General features: G+C 47.2%; 1 protein-coding gene across 6 annotated transcripts in view; it reads right to left on the bottom strand.

The window, feature by feature from the left end:
- Nucleotides 1–7,923: 7,923 nt before the first annotated feature.
- ALKBH3 (alkB homolog 3, alpha-ketoglutarate dependent dioxygenase) overlaps nt 7,924–20,958 on the bottom strand; it is a 42,689-nt gene continuing 29,654 nt past the window's right edge. For all 6 annotated transcript variants that reach the window (XM_052652483.1, XM_052652486.1, XM_052652484.1 and 3 more), the window contains 2 exons: nt 9,006–9,104; nt 7,924–8,270 (listed from right to left, as the gene is read on the bottom strand). In XM_052652483.1, coding sequence (XP_052508443.1) covers nt 8,178–8,270; nt 9,006–9,104 — 192 coding nt within the window. In that variant the 3' untranslated portion in view covers nt 7,924–8,177. The remainder of the gene's footprint in view (nt 8,271–9,005; nt 9,105–20,958) is intronic.

Below are 20,958 nucleotides of genomic sequence, written 5' to 3'. Positions count from 1 at the left end.
TTTCTGTTTGTTTGAATAAACATCTCCTTTTTTTTTCTTTTTCCTTGCCTGTGCCTTAGTTGCAGCATACGAACTCTTAGTTGTAGCATGGGCGGTCTAGTTCTCTGACCAGGAATCAAACCCAGGCCCCTCCAGTGGGAGTGCAGAGTCTTAGCCACCGAACCACCAAGGAAGTCCCCTTCTTTTATTATTTGAATTGAGGTTTGATTGAGGCCAAATTCTAGGCTCTTAGCTAGAAGAGCACCACCCCACCATCCACTCTCATGACTTCCCAAATCAACAGAATGGTTACAAATAGCAAAAACAACTCCAACCTCAACAATGACTGAATTATCTAAGACAACAGACTTGTTATATAATGATATATCTATCTTTACAATTTTATGCTGTCACTCCTTAGGGAACAACAGTGAATATCACGCAGCAATTTACAAAATAAGTAGAAAAACACACTGATGGGCTCAGTATGAAGTTGCTTTTCTCTTTTTCCAAGGATACAAATATGTAGAGAAAAAAATCCACTGCAAAATGTGAAGAGTTGTCAACTCCAGCGTAAAGTTAGAAATTATTTTCTTTTTTGTCCTTGTATCTTTCTTTGACATTTCTTACCAAGAACACATACTCCTTTTGTAGTTAGGAATAAAAACTAATTTTGAAGGAGAAAATAAAAGCCACGCTGGTTTACTTCTGTCTGTAATAGGAAGGATCGTGTCTCCCTTTTATATGTTCCCCACTGCAGCTAACACACAATTTCTGGGCATAAAAGCCCTGTCTTGAACAGAATTCCTGATTCAAGATTGCCTGGTAATCTTGTTTACGCTTCCAGGCCAAGGCGTTCTGTACAGAACCCAGAAATGGCCTGCAAGGATAAGCAAACAGTGTGACTGGTGGGGGTGTGTCACACTGACCTGTGACCTGCTCTCCAGGCTGGGAAACATCAGGAACTGACTCGGGGGTGGGGCCGGGGTGGAGGGGGAGGCGGGGGAACCAGGCCAGCCCAGGGGCATCAGGAGACCCATTACCTGGGGAGCATGTGGTGAGGCCTCCAGAGCCTCCCTGCGAGGCCACTTCAGCATCCGGGAGCACTCTTCGGCTCGGGCTAAAGAGCGTCCCAGGAGACACTAGGAGGTGCAGCTGGACCCTAACAGGATCAGCCTCCTTGTGCACAATTTCCCTTTTGCCCTTCCTCCCCAAAGCCACTGGGCCTCCCCTCGCTGACTGCAGCGGAGATGCAGGCACCCAGGGAGCCTGGCAAGGGGAAAGGCGGGGTCGCAGGGCCATCTGTCAGTTACAGCAGGACTGCCCACCCAGCACAGGGGTTAGGGTCGGGGCTAGCGGGGCATGTGGAACGTTCTGCGTAAAGCAATTACACCGCTGGGCACATGACTATCAGGCACGCCACACTCAGGATCTCGCCCCTCACGAGACCCTGGAGAGGCGGCTGCTACGACGTCCATTTCACAAGTGAGGAGACTGAGGCTTGGGGGCTGATGGATGGGGCCCAAGGTGGCTCACTGGGAAGGACAGATGGGATCAAGGCCACATCAGCCTGGCTCAAGCTCGATCAGCAATGGCTCTGCAGAAGTGGAGGCTGGGACACAGAGGGTGTGTCAAAGTGAAAGTGAAAGTAGCTCAGTCCTCTTTGCCACCCCATGGACTACATAGTCCACGAAATTCTCCAGCCCAGAACACTGGAGTGGGCTGCCATTTCCTCCTCCAGGGGATCTTCCCAACCCAGGGATTGAACCCAGGTCTCCTGCATTGCAGGCAGATTCTTTACCAGCTGAGCTACCAGGGAAGCCCCCGGTATGTCAAAGCTCTTTCCTAACTCCACCCTCCCAGGCAACACAGTGACACTCAGGGGGGCATGGGCCTGTTGCAAAGGTGACTCTGAGGCAGGCTTGCCTGAAGTTGTCCAGCCAACTCCCTGGAGCCACTGGTGCAGAGTTCGGCGTGCTCTTTTCGGCAGCAGGATGCTGCCTGGAGCTGCAGCAGGGATCCTCTCCACGTACCCAGTCACCTGGCTGGTGCAACATGGGAGAACATCCATACCAGTCCTCCAAGGGCTGCCCCACAGGCACTGCGACCTTCTGGGGCTCTGTGCCCAGGTTCCCTCTTGTCATCTGGTTCTGCTTTTAGCTGGGGATCTCAGGTCAGAGAACCCCAGAGAGATGCAAAAGACACTGGCCTAGGCACTTGTGGGTGTTCACGCTGGTTCTGCCAGCATGGCCCTGGGTGGCCGTCAGAGGAGCATCTGTCCAATAGTGTGTCCAATAACCACCCTCACGGGACTTCCGGAGACAAGGGGCAAGGTGTGGAAGAGTGAGCCAGTCCTTCTCTCTGCCCCCTCTCCCCGAAGGCAGAGGAGGCCTCCAGGAGGCAGACTGGGAGCCTGGGAGGGTCGCAAGGGAAGCCACACATTCAGACTCCTCTTCATCTACTCCCCATGCCCCCACCCCCAATTTTTGCCTCTAGGCTAACTGTCCTCCTTTCCACCTTCACACCAGGTGAAGAGGGGCTAACAGCTACCATGAGAGAGAGGGCGCAGGGAAAAAATTATTGCCTAATCCCTTGATAAGTTTTCAGAGAAAACATTCCAGCAAAGCATTCTCTAAGCAACAAGGGCCTGGGGCAGATCCTTCCAGGGGGCCCTCCTCCTCTCCAGGACTCTCCTGAGATCTGGCTGGATGCTTAGCTGGCCTGAATGGTCCAGGCCAGAGTTAGGGAGGCCCCTAGGGCATCCTTCATCCGCCCACCCGCTCCACAAACGTTCTCCAGGAAGAGAGGATACAGCCCTCCACCCAGAATGGCTTTTTGGAGGGTGTGGATTCCCTACCCAGATGGTCCCATCCACGTGCAGGTGGGGGCAGAGGGAGCAGGGAGGGACCTGGCGGGCAGAGCCTCCCGGGAAGGGCCTTTCTGCCACAGCCTCTGAGAAAGGCGAGGCTGCCTTTCTGTCTCCTCGGCAAAGGCTGCTCCTGCAGGCTGCCGCTCGCCTTCCTTCCCAGGGGCGCCTAGAGCATCAGAGGCGCGGCGAGGCAGGCGCTTGTCACAGCGCTCGCCCACACCCTTCCTGCAGTGGGCGGCTAATTGCAACCCGATCACGCGGCCCTTGAAAGCCCCGCGCCTGGCCCACCACTTCCTCCTGCCCACCCCACTCCCCAGGGGGAGAAGCTTTGCGGCTCCAGGTAGGGACCCAAGATTTTGCCGGCTGGTGAAGGGGCTGAGAATGCGCAGTCCCTCCAGCCCCGGCCCAGCGCGGGAGAGGGGGCACGGGGATGCGGGGGCGGGGGGGCCCGTGGCGGTGGGGGAGCATGGTGGTGGGGGTGCAGAGACCTCCCCAAACACCAAGGATACCCAATTTCACGATCTGAGCTACCCTCTAGTACCTCAGTTTCCTCATCTGTTTAAGAAAACCTAAGCAATCAAATTCGGAGAAGGCAATGGCACCCCACTCCAGTACTCTTGCCTGGAGAATCCCATGGATGGAGGAGCCTGGCAGGCTGTAGTCCACGGGGTCGCTGAGAGTGGGACACGACTGAGCGACTTCACTTTCACTTTCACGCATTGGAGAAGGAAATGGCAACCCACTCCAGTGTTCTTGCCTGGAGAATCCCAGGGACGGGGGAGCCTGGTGGGCTGCCGTCTATGGGGTCGCACAGAGTCGGACACGACTGAGGCGACTTAGCAGCAGCAGCAGCAATCAAATTATGTGGTAACTCAGAGGTTAAAAAAAAAAAAAAATCCACCTGCAATGCAGATGCAGGATCTATCCCTGGGTCAGGAGACCCCCTGGCGGAGAAAACGGCAACCCACTCGCGCATTCTTGCCTGGAGAATCCCATGGACACAGGAGCTTGGTGGACTACAGTCCATGGGGTCACAAAGAGTTGGACATGACTGAGCAGGCGTGTAATAGTAAACACTCAATGCTTCCTTCTGGCTTTCACCTTTCCTTCCGTTTTAGAAACCTAGCATTTGTGTTCAGAGTTAAAAACAAGTGGGGTCAGAGGCCAGGATCCTGCCTGAGCACATCCACACTTGTGGAGCCCACATGAGAAAAGGGACTGTGATATCACCATTACACGGGAGGGGAGTGAGAGCGATTATTAGAGTATTATCTAAATAACTGCGATGATGACACTGTCACACAGGCCTTGGTCAGCTCCAAGCTGGCTCATCTGAGAAAACGCTCTTTTGGGTAATGCTGGCTACAGCAACACTATCTAAGTTATGCCGAAGGCCCAGCCCAACACAGGGCTCTGGCCACAGGCTGAGAAAGGCTTTTCTAATTTGGCACAGGAGCACCAAGCCAGCTGGAAAAGGCACCATTAGCCTGTGTTCCACTCATGAATAAACATCAAGATAATTTCCTTTCTGACCCCCTGACACAGGAATCATTGTATCTAAGATGTGGATTCCAGCAGCACAAAACTAACAGGGCTCTCATACAGGGGTTCCTTGAAAAAGAAAAAATGGGAGGGTGGGGTCAGGGGACAGTTGTAGACTAGGTCCCTCTGAGGAGAGCATGTGGGTGGAACCACATATATGTGAAGATTTCAACCAACAGAATGCATCACTATGGAAACATTCGGCTTTTTCAAAGAAATAGTTAAGAAAATAAAGCAATCAAGACTTCAGATTCAACACTCCAAGTGTTTATGACCAGAAAAGGCAAATGGGTCTCAGATATTCTGCAGCCAAGTAAAAGCTGCCAGAACTCAAGGAAGAAATATTCCCAGTGGGGCAGGGACCTGTCACATGTCCGGGCTTTCTCCGAAGCCCTCCAACTACTCTTCTGCTCACTGCAGGGCCCACTTAACTCTTCTGGGGTTGCCATGACATGGCCCAAGAGATGGTGCCACTTACCAGCCAGGCCTAGACAGCTCTGCCACTCGCGGGGGGCAGTTCATGCCAGCCATGGAGGCAGCAGGGAGTGTGTCACAAGAGAATAGCAGGTTAATTAGTGAGCTGTGACCCCGACTTAATAGGAATCATCAATGCCACAGGAGTTAGTGGTTTAGCTGACCACTATTTGGAACCTGATTTCAATACTAAGGACACCGACACCAAGTGTCAGACTGCCCCGAGGCCTGCTTTGAGGCGAGCTGCCGGTGGTCCACACGTTTTCAGTGGGCAGCCTGCCCTGCTGCTTGGGCTGTCTGCTGGTTGATCGGAGCCGTGGTGCTGTCCAGCATCATGAGGAAGCCTGATGCTGAATCTAGGCATTAGGGTCCCGAAATGGACTCACAGGTAAGAATGAAGGGAAGCAGCGGTCACCTGCCTACGACAGAAAGGTTGCTTGGATGGTCAGGAAACATGTTCTCAGTCACTTGCCAGGAAGGCTGGAGAATTTGTCTAATTCATCATAAATTGGATTGTATCTCCCCACAATGAGCCCCCCGCCCCGATCCACCCCCCCGCCCCATTAAACTGGACCATTCTTGCCCAGTTGGCAGCAGAGTTTCTGACTAGGAGATGCCAGTGTTGATTAAGGAGGTACAGACATCTGCCCTGGTGCACAGGAGAGCCAGGGGACCAGCAGGGTGGTGTGGCAGTCAGCCCAGCCAGCATGGCACTGAGGGGAGCTTGGGCTGCCAGCCCTGCAGGGGCAAGCCCTGAGGCTTGGGGACCCGGAGGTGCCCACTAGACCATTCTGCCTAAATCCTGCCTGGCAGAGGAAGCACAGTGAGGGGACTAGCCTGTGCTTTATGTTCTGGTTCTGCCATTCACAAGTCCTGTGAGATGACTTCCCCTCTTGGAGACTCGGCTGCCTCATCTCTCCTATGGGAACAGCAGCAGGTTCTGGCAGGGCTTCAGGGAGGGTTAGGGATTATGTATAAGAAGCTCCCGTGTTAGTCACTCAGTCCTGTGTGACGCTTTGCGACCCCATGGACTGCAGCCCACCAGGCTCCTCTGTCCATGGGATTTCCCAGGCAAGAAGACTGGGGTGGGTTGCCATTTCCTCCTTCAGGGATCTTTCTGACCCAGGGATTGAACCAGGGTCTCGTGCATTGCAGGCAGATTCTTTACTGTCTGAGCCACCAGGGAAGCTCCTAGCATGGTTACTAAATTGTCCTGGCAGGTTATTAAAGCTCAAAGAAACCAGCTAAGAAAGCAGCTAAGAAACCAGACTTGTTTTTTCCTTCACGCTACAGCTGCTTTATTTGCTCCCTCAACTTTAACAAGTAATGCTGGCAAAATGAGCTTTGGCCTTAATTCTTAGTTAAGATTTACAATCAGCGAGACACAGCGACAGGTTGGTGCAGTCTCTGAGCATGGGCAGTCTTTGCCAGGGCCTGGAATTCCTGTCCAGTTCTGAACCCTGTCCAGCAACTACCTCCTTGACATTTCAGAAGGGACATTACCTTAGTAGTAAAGAGTGGCTGTTCTGCCATCGGGCAGCCAGAAACAAAACCTCAGACTGCTGCTCTCAGATGAAGAAACCCAGGTGGTGGGCCAGGCGGTCAGGAATTTGTTTCCCTAACAGACACGGCCGTGATGAGGGAAGAGATCAAATCTGCAGCTGACGCAACGCATGGCCCGAATTGGGAGGGATCTGGTAACAAGACTTGGAGTCATCTCCTGGCTCTTTCACTTGTGGGAATGGAAAAGGAATTTCCCTGGGGTCACGCATCCAACTCACAGCCAAAGTTGGCGGCACCTCCCAGGCCAGGCTGTGTGTGTCTGAACTGCGGGAAAGCTAGGAATTAAATAGGCTTTGTTTTGTTGTGGTGGTAATTTGTATCTCTCTCACAGGAAGGCTTACTGTGACGCTCAGATTTTATAAAGCATTTGGTATTTCTTAGACAAAGGAGCTACACACATGAGACAACATTTAAAAGAAGAGACTCTGATTCAAGAAAGCAGAGAGCTCAACAGAAGAACACCGCCTGGCCAGGCAAGGCACTCATCTGCCCCCGGCCTTTTATCATGATCCTGGGGCTCATCAATCTTACAGCGTGGAATGGAAACAAGACCAAAAAGCAAGAAGGCTGGGTAAATTTTCCCCATGGGGCGCTAGGGAAACTCTAACTCCCTCGCCCTACTTTCAGCCGTTTAAATCCATCCTCTTTCTCTCTGGTTTTCTCTGTCTTGGTTTGGAACTGATCCAGCATGCTGCTCCTAAGTCTAGGGGTCAGGAATACACGTGCTTTTATGATGCAACAAGGGGCAGCCGCTTTGTCTGTTTTGGGAAGCTTGGTGACATCAGAGACTAACCCTCGAATCTTGGGGGCGTGTACAGAAGACAACACTTGAGTCAGAAGAAAGCCTTAGTCACGGGGCTCCTGAACTCTACAGGGAAAAGCACTATTAAGGTAACTGAGTCTGTTCCCTGCAGGAAGGCTCCCGCTCCTATCTGGCTTGGGTTTAAGTGACTCAAGTAATTCTCCGGGGGAAACTAATCTGTGTGGAACAGCTGCCACTAGCAGGGCATTTGCCGCTCTTCAGCTGCAATTTCTCATGACATCACTCAATTCCTCCTCCCTTTGAGGGGACAGTTTCTTCTTGTATTACGAGCAGTTCAGGGGGCAGCTTGGAAATACACTGGAGAAGACCACCTCTGCTCTTCACTCAGAGGCCTGAAACCTGTCTGCGTGTCTCCCAGGGAGATGGACAGGCAAGGAGACTCGGTTAAATAAAGTGCTCCCAGAGTATGCAGCTTTCCATTACCACAGCACACAAGCCAACATGTTCAGGAGTCGAGGCAGACTTCAGCAAAACTCTGGGTTGCAGCAGCTGTCTGCCTGCGGAAGGCTCCCGAGTCACTGATGTGTGTTACTATCTCCACTTTGCTACAGGCACAAGGAACAAAGATGTGGATTAACCCTCCCCCGGAGGCAAAGTCCATTCAAATTTCTTCAACTGAAACCGGAGAGGGCAGTGGTGGGGAAATGGCTTATGGGCAAAATCATCGGTAAACACAGCCACAGCAGTTTTTAATCTGCCTAAAGAAAATATGTGATTTCAAAATGTGATTAGGGATTACTGTTCCCACAGTAAACGTATTTTGAACACGAACTGCAGGCTGTCATTTAATAGAACTCCGAGCTGAGAAGCAAATCCCACCCTCATCCTCCAGACAGCCACGAGAGCAGCTAGACCAGCCTCCGGAAGTGTCTTCATGGAGGAAGCTTTGCTCAGTCTCAGCGCGGCGTCCCTCTCCAGGATCTCACATCACCAGTGCGCCCCTCGAGGGTCAGGATAAACTGTCCGAAAGGTCAAGTTTATTCTTGGTCCTCTGGAGTGGTACTCTTTGGGCACTCGATGCTAAATGGAAATAGGAAAAACTCTGACATAAACACACTTACACTTTTACTACAAAGCCATTTAAAACTTCTTTATGAGGACACAAACGTATTTCAACTTTATCTCCCTTCAATGAGCAGCAATAGCTCTTCAAGGTCTTGTGGAGAAAGGTCTTCTTCTCGGAAACGAATCCCCACCCCCACCCTCACGGAGGTCTTTTCATTTTCTTCTAAGTGCTGCTCTTCCTCGCGGCCTCCTGCCATTTTCCCCAAAGCTCATAAGCCCACACACAGATGACTGAGATCACAGAGAGGCGCAGGGTGCTCTCTCACGCTAGGCGTTCTTACATTAACCTGCACACCTTACAAATGGCCTGGCTGAAGCTGCAGAGCTGTGCAGCCCCCCATGAGAGCCACTGGCTGCCTGAAGCTCTAGCTTAACTGAAAATGCAGTTCTTCAGCACTCCAGACATATCTCAAGGGATCAAGAGTCACGTGTCTGGTGGCGAGCGCACTGGGCTGCAGAGATACAGAACACTTCCTTCATCACAGGAAGTTCCACCGGACACTGCTGCTCGAGAGCGCCATTCCGACAGCGCTATCAGAACTTCTCGGAAATGATGTCAGTTTATTGCCTCGTGCTCCTTATAAAAACAACGTGCTTTTCGCCACGTTTAATGCAGAAATTAATCATCATGAGCCTGTCAGCAAACTGCCTCCCCACGACAGCGAGTCCATGTTACCCGCACGTCCTCACCTGCCAGTCCGCTTGCGTGGCCCCTTCCATGATTAACAGGGTCCCGTGATCCAAGGGTATCTTCACTCGATCCACATATGTGTAGTCTCCATTGTCTTCCTAGAAAACAGTAATCACGGCACTGAATTTTTTCTTTTTTGCTTGTGTGATCAAGATGCAACAGAAGGCGACACTGGTGAGAGAAATAGCAACTCCAACTCAGCCAGGCGGCAGGGCTTCGTTCACCAGCTCTGTCGCTTGGCAGCTGGCTGGCTGTGGGCAGGTTATTTCACCTCTCTGTGCCTGAATTTACTCACCTGTAAAAACGAAGATGATGGTACTACCTGGATCATAGTGCTGCTGTGAGCCTCAGTTGATGTATGTGTGAGTTACCTGGAGCCCAGCAGGTATTAGGTACAGTGTAATAGCTGGGTTTAGAAAAGGCAGAGGAACCAGAGATCAAATTGCCAACATCCGCTGGATCATGGAAAAAGCAATAGAGTACAGAAAAACATCTATTTCTGCCTTATTGACTATGCCAAAGCCTTTGACTTTGGGGATCACAATAAACTGTCAAAAATTCTTCAAGAGATGGGAATACCAGACCACCTGACCTGCCTCTTGAGAAACCTGTATGCAAGTCAGGAAGCAACAGTTAGAACTGGACATGGAACAACAGACTGGTTCCAAATAGGAAAAGGAATGCAACAAGGCTATATATTGTCACCCTGCTTATTTAACGTATATGCAGAGTACATCATGAGAAACGCCGGGTTGGAAGCAGCATAAGCTGGAATCAAGATTGGCGGGAGAAATATCAATACCCTCAGATATGCAGATGACACCACCTTTATGGCAGAAAGTGAAGGGAAACTAAAAAGCGTCTTGATGAAAGTGAAACAGGAGAGTGACAAAGTTGGCTTAAAGCTCAACATTCAGAAAATGAAGATCATGGCATCTGGTCCCATCACTTCATGGGAAATAGACAGGCAAACAGTGGAAACAGTGTCAGACTTTATTTTTTGGGCTCCAAAATCACTGCAGATGGTGACTGCAGCCATGAAATTAGAAGACGCTTACTCCTTGGAAGAAAAGTTATGACCAACATAGATAGCATGTTGAAAAGCAGAGACATTATTTTGCCAACAAAGGTCCGTCTAGTCAAGACTATGGTTTTTCCAGTAGTCATATATGGATGTGAGAGTTGGACTGTGAAGAAAGCTGAGCACCAAAGAATTGATGCTTTTGAACTGTGGTGTTGGAGAAGACTCTCGCGAGTCCCTTGGACTGCAAGGAGATCCAACCAGTCCATCCTAAAGGAGATCAGTCCTGGGTGTTCTTTGGAAGGAATGATGCTAAAGCTGAAACTCCAGTACTTTGGCCACCTCATGTGAAGAGCTGACTCATTGGAAAAGACTCTGATGCTGGGAGGGACTGGGGGCAGGAGGAGAAGGGGACGACAGAGGATGAGATGGCTGGATGGCATCACCGACTCGATGGACGTTGAGTTTGAGTGAACTCCCGGAGTTGGTGATGGACAGGGAGGCCTGGTGTGCTGCAATTCATGGGGTCACAAAGAGTTGGACACGACTGAGCGACTAAACTGAACTGAACAGCTATTAGTGTTCATATCATCAACATCCAAATTGCAGAAAAGTACATTCTGGCCTATGAAGGAATTCAAAGTCATTTATACAATAATTCTTTACATCTGCCTTATTCTGCACCCTGTGTTCTGACAGTTAGGAGAACAGGCTTTCAAACAAGATGTGGTGTGGTGAGCTTTGACCACCTTTCACAGTTTATGCTAATTCACTAATTAATATCTATGTTAAAACTGATCATAACTCTTCCTATAGCTACTTTGGTATTTTAGAGATACATTCTCGTTTCTTTCCAGAACAGTCAACAGCCAGATTTTCTCAAAGAAAGGGACTCTGTCGAGACCAGAACAGTGTTGCTAAACAGCCTGGCTGTGTAAGCCTTTGAGAACGGATGGCAACTCGTGAGCACCTAGATTACAGATGCCCATATTTACAATGCTCTTTCTTCCAGAGCTCAAGTCAATCCACGGACAATATCATGGTGAAGCTTCCCAGCACAGCTGCGATATGGCCCACAGGTGGTGTCACTCCTCCTGCACTGCTGACAAAGGAGCAGTCAACAACTTCCTTGCTCACAGCGAGAGAGAGCACATGCAGAGCTGAGACTGGGACAGGCCCAAGTGTCCTGACTTCTTCACTCCATTCTAAGCAGACCCATCCATCCATTTGCTTCACTTCCAATGCAAGAGATTTACATTTAAATTACTGCAGGACTGATTTCACTGCAATGCTGTGTTTATGTTTATTATTGCAGGGGTGCTTCTGAGAATGTAACTGTTTACAATGATTTCCCCCAGGAAAATCAAAACCAAAACAATAATGAACTTTTATAAACAGTCTAGATTCCAGGCCCCAACCCTTGGCAGTGACTTTATCAAGTACTGTCATAACTTTCCTAAGCAGAAGACACAAGCAATGTTTGAAATAACTTTCAGTCTCCGTGACTGATTTTGTGTCTGCCACCTTCTGCTTTCCAGTAGCAAGCACCACAACATTTACCTCTGACCCCTCAGCCAACCACAGAGGACTGGGAAGGTGACCTTGTCTGCAGGTGGCCCAGTTCCATCTCAGAAAAGCAAAAGGGTGCTCTCTGAAAAAAGGACTGCAGATAGAGGAGATGTACATCCTACTGAAGAAAAGATATCAGAAGGCGGTGCGCTGCTCATGAGATCAGAGGGTCCAAGGCTCCTTGATTTAGGCTGTAAAGTCAGTCACCAGATCAAGGTTCGACACAGCTACAGACAGAACTGCTGCTGCCCTCCACATAACCCAAAAGTACAGCGGGGCTTTAATCTATAAATCAAGCACTGGGACAGGAGAGTGAGGAGACAGGAAAGACACTTAACACCACAGGAAGACAAGCCTGAGATGATGATCTCCTAGAACATTAAAGCATTATTGAAGTAATACTGTACATCAACTATACTTTAATTTTAAAAATAAAACACTAAGAAAGAAAAGCATGTCCTAGGAAGAAGGAGTTGTACATGCAACAGCTAGAGGCCAGGAAGCCAAGGCCCGTCCTGCATACACAGGTCTGTGAGACCAGAGGGCAGGTGTAAGGAGTGATTTGGAGAAGAAGTTAGGAGAGTCAAGAGCCAGCACTTTCTAATCCAGGGTTGCTCTGTCAGAGCCACTGTAATAAAATGCAAATCTGATCTCAGAATTTCCCTCTCTTGCTTAAAATACATTAATGACATCCCAAAGGTTTCAGGATGGGGTTCAAATCCATTACCCTGGCACCCAAGGCCCTTGATGACCTGCCTGCTTCCTTCTCTTCAGCTTTGTCTCCTACATCCCTTTCACAGGCACCCTGTGCTCCAAATAAATGGAACCCCTTAACACTTTTCCAAAAGTGGGGGGAAAAAGTCATTATTGGGGGAGGAGGAGGTGCTAAGGCCAGCAGAAGAGGTGAGCACTGTGACCCTATCTGGAAACACGAAGCAGGGAGAGAGGATTCCAAACCCAGGAGGGGTATATCGGCATGGACTGAATGTGATGCTCAGCAGAGCCACGTCCCCCTCTCCAATTCTAAGATCTGAGTTTTCCAAATGAGAGAAAGCCTCAGGGTGGTTTGAAACACATCACATCCAGTATAACCCTTCGTTGTACCAAACAGCAGAAGAGGGGGAGCCTTTTCTTGGCAGGGAGCTGCCTCGATCCGTCTCCTGCCGGGATGGTGATACCAGCACATCCACAGGGAGAGGTGATGTCACCACTCTGCTGCTCGTCATTCGCTCCTTCAAACACCCTTGGCTCAGCAAATGCATTCCTCATTTCCTTCTCAGGGGAACTTCCCGACCCAGGGATCGAACCCAGGTCTCCTGCACTGCAGGAGGATTCTTTACTGACTAAGCCACCAGAGAAGCCCCCCATAATTCGCAGGAGGACACAGATGGGAAAGAGGACAGGGGATTATACCAAGGCAGCACTGGACTCACAGATGCTTCCTTCTCCGGAGCCTGGGGCAGCAACAGACCACACAGCCACCCTTCAACGCAACCAAGATCCACAGAGACTTTTTCCACCAAGGAATCAGATAGAGGGCCAGAGGAGCTCACGTGGCTGAGCATAAGAGCTCGGTTGATAAATGGATAAGCAACAGTGGAAGCATGGGTCTGACTGTTTGGAGGAGCAAACTCACGGCTATTAAGCATGGCTGTTACCCAAACATGGCTCTGAAACCCTTTTGATTTACTCAGGTCTTTGTGCAAAACAAAACAAAACACATCCTCTAAAAAGCCCTGGCTTAGGGTAAAATTTTCCATTCCTGATCCCCATTCAAAGAGACTGCAGGGCCAGAGTCAGTCTACAGGGTGGGTTTTGCCACTGATATTCTTGGTTTCCCACACACCTGAAAACTCTCAAGTAGATGGAAAAAGAAAAAGAAAATGAAAAAGAAAAAAAAAATTTTTTTTCACATTAATGTTAAACAACATTCTCACTCCCTCCTCAACCATAGCCAATTCATCTGAATGCTTAATTATACTTTTCAATGAATGCTGGGATTTTCCAAAGTTTCACAACTCTTACCAAGATCTGAGTCTATTCAGTTTCCTTTAGAAAAATGCTATTTAGAGGAAAAAAAAAAAAAAAAGCCTGGATGTATTTATTGTCATATCATTACACACCACCCAACAGATAAGAAATCTAAACGTTCTTCATTCCCTTGGAAAGGAAATCTTCACACTGTATGAGATCGATGTAGATCTTTCATGTAATTATCGCTTTCTTGTCCTAAAAAGGTATCTTAGAAATTACAAACATCAGTGCTTAAAAACCATCATTGGCATAGTTTTTTTTTCCCTACTATAAAAGTAACATAAGTTCACTAGAGAAAATGATATGCTTGTAATTACCTGTTCAATGTCCGCCTTTTTGATCTCTGATAAACTCCATGAGGGGAAGACGATGCTATCTTTCCCTTTTGAAATATGCTCAATGCCTATCACATATATCAATAAATATGTCCTGAATGACTGAAGAAAAGCACCAAGAAGAAATAAAAATCACCTTTAATCCCATCATCCAGAATTCGTACAATACAAACACAGGGAATATTCTATACATACAATCGTGCACTCATTTTTAACACTGTCCTGTGAGCATTTCCTACATCTTAGATGTACAGTATTTCTTAAAAATGGTTATATAATATTCCTTTGCATGAACATATCCTTCCTCCCTTAAACTCATGAACTATTTTTTGACCACCTGGATATGTCAGGCACTGTGCTGAGGATACAGCAGTGAGGTACGCACAGTTGGAAATAGATTTTAATATACCACTAATACTTTAAAAAAAAAAAAAGGAAAAGGAAAGAAAAAGCTACTGCAAGTAGATTTTGGGCAAAATATCTCTGAGTGTATTTCTAGGCTATATTCTTTTCTTCTTTTTGGCCATGCTGTGTGGCATGTGGGTTCTTAGTTCCCAGACCAGGGACCAAACTCATGCCCCCTACACTGGGACCGCAGAGTCTTAACCACTGGAAGTCCTTAGAATAAATCCTTTAAAATGGAAAAACTGGATCTAAGGGCATGAACTTAAAGGCACTTTGATTTATAGTATCAAACTGCTTTAAGCAGATTGTGGCAATTTATAATTCCATCTGGAAAATACGACAGTACCTACCTTCTGAGCACATCATCATCAATATGGAACATTATCAATTGACAACGATGAAAAAAGTTTAGGGAGAAACAGCAGCTCATTCTTCAAATATAAAGTTCTTTAATTACTAACCAAGTTCACCATTTTCTCATATGCTCATCTGCTGTTTGCCTTTCTTCTATTGCAAACTCTGTTCGTGTCTTTTGTCCATTTTTCTATGGGATGTTAATGCTTTTATTGATCTGCAACCATATATAGTAAGATATTTCCCCTTTGTTATATTTTCTGTAAATATTTTTCTTACTTGCTATTTGACTTTTAACTGTGTTTATGATGTTTAACATAGAATAGCTCAAAAACTTTTACAATCAACTCTGCTGATCTTTCTTTGATTCCCCTTCATGGTTTTTATGCTTAGAAAGCCTTTTTCTCATTCGCAGGAAACCTAAATATACAACTGCATTTCCTTTCAGTTAAAAAAAATTCTGTATATTTTAGATTTAACTCTTTAATCCACCTGGAGTTGGCTGCCCACTCCCCTGGGTCCAAGTGTTTTTTCCTAACAATTACCAGGTACTTAAACCAAGTCATCCTGCTAGACTTTCTGGACACCATCAACCATGGTGTAAGCTGCTAAAATGCCAGGCATGTTAGGGACCGTATGTACCCAGTACTGCTAATTCTCACCACAACCCTGTAAGGGACGTGATATTCTTCATGTTATTGTAAGCAAAGGAAGCTGGAGGGAAAGTACATTTCTAAGGCAAAAGGCTGGCTGGAGACATGGAGGCAAGTATTTGAACTAAGACCTGCCTTGTTTTAAAGTCTGTATTTTTTTTCCACCTTACTGTGCTCTCCAAAGTGCTTTCTTTCTTCTGAAATCCTGTAATACTTCCTGTCTGAATGACATGGCACCCTGTCTGTTCTGTAAGGGTCACCATTACCAGCAGGTGGCATAAACAAGGGGCGTGGGGCAGGTGCAACACAGCGGGGAGTGGGGACCATGGACACCAGACAGCCCGGGACTTGTGCACCCTCTGCGGCTTCCTCATTATTCCCTGGGTGTTGCCTCATCTTCGGATTTTCTAAGGAAGCTGATAAATGGGATTTTTACATGATCTCTCCTGAGTTATAAATTTCTTAAAATTTCTTAAAAATACTGGGAAGTATATACACAAGTCTGAGGACCAGTTCCTGCTTAAGAGCTGCCCAACTGAGCTGCTGGTGGACCCATCACAACTCCTTCTCTCATGCTCACATCTGGTCGTCCCACGTAAGCGCCCAAGCAAGCCCAGATGTTACCTGCCCAGCTTCTTTGATGACCCTTTGCCATTCCACGTGATAGTGCCCGAAACAAAGCTCAGTACACATATGCTGCTTCAAATATCGTATTCTTAATCTCAGTGATCCCGAAACAATCAGAAAACGCCATGGATGCGAAATATGCTTCCAAATTAATGATCTTAGTCAACAGTGAGACATCTGGTTTTCCAAGTCATCTTTGATCTCCCGGATGAGCTACTTACCTAGAAATTCTTCCATCTTTTTATTAATAAGATGCTTATAATAACAAAACAAATGAGCAGAAAGGTCAAAATAAAGTAGAAGCCTGCTATCTGTTTCTCATTTCCAAAGCTCAGGAAGCACCTGACATGCAGTAACTATTATTATTTTGTTCATTGAAAGGCTTCAAGGCTACAGGAGCCCTTGAAGGCTGGAGAGGACTTCAGTTAATGAGACGGTGGTGTGCATTTGTGCTAAGTCGGCTCAGTCATGTCCAGCTCTTTGCAACCCTATGGACTGGGGCCTGCCAGGTTCCTCTGTCCATGGAATTCTCCAGGCAAGAATACTGGGGTGGGTTGTTAGGCCCTCCCCCAGGGGATCTTCCTGACTCAGGGGTCAAACTTGTGTCTCTTACGTCTCCTGCATTGGCAGGCGGGTTCTTTACCACTAGCGCCACCCAGGAAGCCCAATGAGAAGGTGGAGAGCATGTCTAAGGAGCAAAGAGATAAGTCAGCAGTATGGTGCAATCACACAGGGACATCAAAGTAAGACATCAAAGTTGGTTGGGCATAGATTTGGTGAAGATTTGACAATCTGGCTGGTAGAGTTTACATTTTATACCCTGTGTTCCAGCAGGAGCGAGTAAAGACTTCTAAGTTGGAAAACAAACTGATGAAAGCAGTGAGCTCAGTCTTGGCTTTCTGCTCCCCTTCTCTATTCTTCTGCTCTGAATTGATAATGGGTGGTTCTACAGCTTTACATACTATCTAGATTATTAGTTTCAAGTCAGTTCAACAACTGATTGTCCATTCCATGTGGAGCAAGTGCCTTAACACAGGGCCTCAGCCACCTCACCTGTGCGATGGGAGATGCCAGCAGCATGGACTTCATGATTCCTGGAGGCCGCATGGAAAGCACTGAGAACAGAGCCCGGCACAGACTCCATACTATGCACCCGTCCTATGCTATTTATCACTATCCCTTTACGGTCGTTGCTGTTGTTATCCTGACAGTTCCCAGATGACACCTCTAGCACAGGCCTATCATCTGAAGCCCTGACGCCATAGCCAATTTGGAAGTCTCAAGCATCTTGAACCTAGCATGTAGAAGAAGGATCTCTTGATTCCTCCACAATCCTCCCTAAACAAGAGCAAAATAAAATGCAAACCCCCTGCTCCTCCTCCACCTGAGTAAACAGCACCTCCATCTACCAACTGCTTGAGCCAGAAACCTGGTCCACCCTCAAAACTACGCCTCAAACTCACCTACTGTGCTCCTCCTCACTGGCACCATCTGAGTGCAAACCAGCAGCCTCCCAGGAAAACACTGGGACAACCTTCTAGTCTCCTGTTCTCGCCTCTCCCTGAATTATTCTTCCACAGCAGCCATAGTGCTCTTTTTAAAATATGAACCAGAGCATGTCACAGCCTCCTTTGCTCCCATTACTCTTGGAGTGAAATCTAAATTCAGAGCCCTAACTGCAAGCCGTGATTATGCCTCTACATTGAATCGACTGTTCTCTAGCTCCCGTGACATCCAGGAGGGCAGGGCCCGTGTCTGCCACGTTTACGGCTATTTCCCCAGAGTTGAGCATCGTGCCCGACACATAGTGCGTGCTCAATTAACATCTGTGAGGAGGAGGAAAGAGAAGAAAGAACAAATAGAGAAAATAAGCTATTCCTGAAAATATCTGGCGTCTGGTTATCAGACAGAACTGAGGGAGAAGAGATTAGAATTACGGATATCAGAGTGGAAAAAGGCATTTTAGTATTTTAGGCATATGGTAAAGAGAGCCTGAAATGAAGCCACTATTAGAAGGATGAGTTTTTCAGACCTTTCAAGACAGAATTAAGAAGATATGGAACTAAAACAACTGAAATGAGAGAATGGGGAAGAACTGAGAATAGTTTACGATTAAACCTGACCAACAGAGTAGTGACACCATGAACATAATGGCACTTACGAGCAGGTAGCATTGTGGAGTTTTCTGAGAGAACAGCAGTATGTCTACAATTTCAGGTCAGAAATCATGTGCTGTTGTAAGTAGAAACGTCTCATGACAAAGTGATATGACTAAGAACAAAGTGATGACTAGACTGTGAGATAAAAGTCAAAGCTGGAATTGAGATTCACAAGTTGCTCCAAGAAGAAATGGTTGAAGCCACAACAACAAATGAAATCCATTTATGTATTCAATCAAAATACACACACACACACACACACACAGCGCTAAACGCTGGGGATGTAACGATAAAGGAAGCAGAAATGGACCTTGCCCACATGGCGTTTCCAATCTGCTCCTGGTTCATAATTTCCCTAAAAGCCATGTAGACAAAGATGACAGAATCAGACAATTCTGAATATCCATATTTAAAGGGGTTGCATGTAAAGGGAAAAAAAAAAAAATCAAAGGAGGCAGAAACGTAGCAGTGAGAAAAGTGTGAGAATAGCTAAGATAATACAGCATTTCAGAAGCCAGTAGGAACAAGAAAGGGCAGCTAACAGACGGCTGAGTTTCAGGAAGAGAGATGCTGGATGCTGGTGACCAACATTACAAGGAAGAAGACAATGACGACCAAGGAAAGGCCAGACTACTTGCTCTTCAGGACAATGGTATCACTGCACCAGCAGCATGGTCAGATGGAGCTAGAGAGCAGCTGTTCCAAAAGTGAGTTAAGCTGTAGGAAAGGGAACCTGCAGGTGCAGACAACTGATCCCAGAATCTGTGCTTCAAAAATCAAGACAAAAACCAAGATGTTGGAGCATCTGCAGAATCAAGCAAAGGGTTTTCACAAGATGGTAACAGACAGAATAGGAATTTCCCTTGCTCTCTGGTCCAAGAATCCATAGTAGAGCTGCTTGACAAGTATGGTTAAGGCTTTACCGCAGATTAAAATGATATTTGAAAACTAAATGCCAGCATGTGCCACAGCTGCTTAGACTGCTGGAGCCAAGTGTCCCTTCGCTGGCCCTGCTTCCTGAGCTAGGACTATGCCAAAATGTCTCCTCTCCTCTCTTTCAGTCATTTCTTTCCAGCTTGTGTTCCCAATCAAACTATGGTGTGGTCTTGCCCTTGAGAACCTGGCTGGCTTCTAGACAGCTTTATGGATCATCAAAGTTTGCAGCTATATTTGGACCATAAAGTTGTTTCTACAGCGCCAATATAAGAACACAGCTAGACCTGTTGTTCATAGTGGTAATATATTTTTTAAATTTGACATAAACAAAACATATTAGTTATGGAAATTATGGAAACAAAATAAAGCTAGGAACCCACAAAGTCATCTCCACAGTTAGTCTGCTGACTCAAACACTTTCAGAGATGGCATCTTCAACATGATCTGAAAAACATTACTTTAAAAAAAGAAGCAGCTGGTTTTGAAATAAGATCTGATAAAGTAGGAAACTAGATGGGATAGCATAGACTTTTTTTTTTAGGCCTTGCCATGCAGCATGCAGGATCTTAGTTCCCTGACCAGGGATTGAACCTGTGCCCAGGGCAGGGAAGGTTCTAGTGAGGTGAGTGAGAACACTACGCATGAGGGCCCGGCACGTGCAGCCAGCCAGCCCAGCCCAGGCACACCCAGTGATCCTAGAAGGCAAATGCAGTTCACACGGCAACACCTGCCACCAGTGTTTGTTGCTGGTCTAGTGTTGGGGGTAGGAGGGCTGAAAAGTTACTGAATTAAGCAGAAACAAGGTTGGCTTTACCTTTACTGTTACAGCCACTCTAGCTATACTAAATGTGCATTTAAAACCAGAAGATTTAATGTAATGAAGATGCTGTTCTTGGTGATTTAATATTTCCAAGAAATGCAACTTAAAGGAACTGCTATTTTGAAAGAGCTTTTACTCAAGACTGCAGCACCAGAAATAAATGCTCTCCTTCCTCGAAGAGCGTACAGGACAAATTCCACGAAGCCTGACTGACATCCAGCTGACCCCAGTCACCAGGAAAAGTGCAGGGTTCTCCAGTCATCCATTACATCAGAACACTTATTTCCAAACCATCTCGAGACGTAACCTGATGAAACACAATCCCCCACAACCACCCCTGGCCCTGCCACTGTATCTGTTGGAATTCTCATGTAAGGATGAGCAAACGCCCCCAGATCCTCAACCTCATGTGCTCTGAAGGTTCCCTCTACCTCCTTGTCCTAATCAAAACCTAGGTCTCTCCAGAAGACTCCAAATTCTCAGAAACTCTCTCTCCTTTGGAAGATGATCATGTCTTTCACATCGTTAGAGTGAGGGGATACTCCTCATTCACACTTTCAGACCATTATTCCCAGCCATGTCTTAAAAATGCTTGCTCCTTTGAGCTCATGTCACTGAAGCTGTCCACCTCTCTCCTTCTCTGCCTTGGTCCCAGGAGGTATAACAATCTCTTAATTGGTCTCCTGGCTCCCACTCTTGCTCTTGTCTAGTCTGAGCTCCACGCAGTAGCAACTGACCTTGTAAAATTTCAATCAAATCATGTCTCTCTTCTGCCTAATACATTTCAGTGGCTTCCTGATGTACTTAAAACCCACTCCTTCCTGAGGATCCTGTCCTTGTGGGATCTGGCCCCACCCACCCCTTCCATCTCATCACCTGCTCCTCTCTGCACTTGCTCACTCTGCTCCTCTGTTGGGCCTCCTTCTCTTTCCTCAAACTCACTAAGCTCTTTTCTGCCTCAGCTAAGCAGTCATCCACTAGGAAAATGTGGCTTGTGAAAGAAAATCACCAGAAGGCTCAGGAATAGTTTTTCAGAGTC

Source organism: Budorcas taxicolor, chromosome 15 (assembly GCF_023091745.1).
Source record: "Budorcas taxicolor isolate Tak-1 chromosome 15, Takin1.1, whole genome shotgun sequence".
Taxonomy (NCBI): domain Eukaryota; kingdom Metazoa; phylum Chordata; class Mammalia; order Artiodactyla; family Bovidae; genus Budorcas; species Budorcas taxicolor.
Note: the sequence above shows the minus strand (reverse complement) of the source record. Positions and strands in the feature narration are given on the sequence as shown.